At 34.4% G+C, this 1,553-nt stretch overlaps 1 protein-coding gene across 1 annotated transcript in view; it reads right to left on the bottom strand.

Moving 5' to 3' along the window:
• LOC106529550 (potassium voltage-gated channel subfamily KQT member 1) overlaps positions 1–1,553 on the bottom strand; it is a gene marked incomplete at its 3' end in the record, with an annotated part of 59,161 nt that overhangs the window by 41,034 nt on the left and 16,574 nt on the right. Inside the window, 2 exon segments of the mRNA XM_014025008.1 lie at positions 508–604; positions 700–778. Of these exon segments, the coding sequence (XP_013880462.1) occupies positions 508–604; positions 700–778 (176 nt within the window).

Below are 1,553 nucleotides of genomic sequence, written 5' to 3'. Positions count from 1 at the left end.
CCCCCCCACACACACACACACACACACACACACACACACACATTTGTCAGCAGAGTTCTGCTTCTCTTGTGCTTTTAAAGAGATAAATGTCAGATTTGACTTAAGGAACATGATGCACTTCAGGGATTAATGAGAGAACGTTACATCCTCTCACTCCTTTGTTCATCAGGCTGGGGAAAAATAGTTTAACTGTTGTGTACTACAAGTGTACTACAGTCCAAATAAAAAAAATGGAGGTTTGGCGTTCCTTCTCCACACCTTTTCTTCTCCTTATAAAGCCAGGTCTTCTGTAGTTTTTGTTTTTGCTCATGCAGGACCACTGGATTACTCATGAGGAGTCTGTTTTTGTGGGGATTAAAGCATCAAGTTGTGCTGATGCTGTGTGAGTGAAGACACAGTTCACATATAAACAGAGACTGGTTGGTAGAATCATGATACCTAAAACTAATTTTACAGTTTTCATGAGTTTTTTTTTCCAAGCTGATCAAATTAGAAGCAGCTTTGTACCTGTCGGTGGATAAAAACGACAGATCCCAGGAGTCTCCACGTCCCTCCCTGACGATCCACATGCAGCATCCGCAAGATCTGGAGGAAACGGATCCCTCTGCGACACATAAACCCAAGAAAAATGTCATGAAATTGTGATCAAACCTTACCTACATGTGAATTATTTACTCCTTAACCAACTCTTTACTGCACCTGATGGCTGACGTGGCAAACACCTGGCCATTCGACCCAACACCGAGCACAATGATGGAGGCAATGACCACTATTAAATCTGTGAAAGAGACATTCAAGTTAAACTCATTTAATTTAGTTTTATTAAGTAAAAATAAAATTCTCATTGAATATTAACAAATATCTAGCATTGCTTCATTAACATATCTAGTGATTTGTGAGTTATTTTGCTGATAGACAGTAATATTGATTAATATTTCCAGAGGTGTATAAAGTACTTTTCTTATCAATGAAAATTCATTTTTACCAAAGTCCTTTTCTGTTAAAGTATTTACTGATAAGAAAAGTACTTAAGTAAAAAAACTCATAAAACAGCTCACAATAATTAGGAAAGTAAAAGTACTTGTAAACATAAAGAAATGAAGTGTTGAATTTACTGAACCAAACTGGTTCCACTAAACAGACCTGAATAAACAGCTTTACAGCTGACATAACTTGGTTAAATAAATTCAACACCTCATTTTTAAGAGTGCATAATCTCCTTTCATGATGCGTTCTGGTCATATTTATATTTGTGACAGGTAAGGAGACAGTAAAATTTAAAGTAAAGAAGTAAAAGTATTATTTTTATGCTTTGAGTGTAAGTCAAAGTTACAATTAAAAAATATTTTACAGGTCCTCAAATAAATTACTTAAGGACTGAAACAAAGTAAATGTACTTATTTCTACACACTTCTGTTGATTCCACACTGTAAAAAATAACTTGTAAGATTTACTTGAAAAAAATCCTCATAACTATTTGCACTAACGTTTGTTAGGTAAATTTAAATGCTACAAATTCATGTAATATTTACTCATCATTATCTAGTAAAAGT

The sequence above is a fragment of the Austrofundulus limnaeus genome, unplaced genomic scaffold, assembly GCF_001266775.1.
Source record: "Austrofundulus limnaeus strain Quisiro unplaced genomic scaffold, Austrofundulus_limnaeus-1.0 Scaffold451, whole genome shotgun sequence".
NCBI lineage: Eukaryota > Metazoa > Chordata > Actinopteri > Cyprinodontiformes > Rivulidae > Austrofundulus > Austrofundulus limnaeus.
The sequence above is the reverse complement of the archived record's forward strand: the minus strand, read 5'-3'. Positions and strand labels throughout refer to the sequence as shown.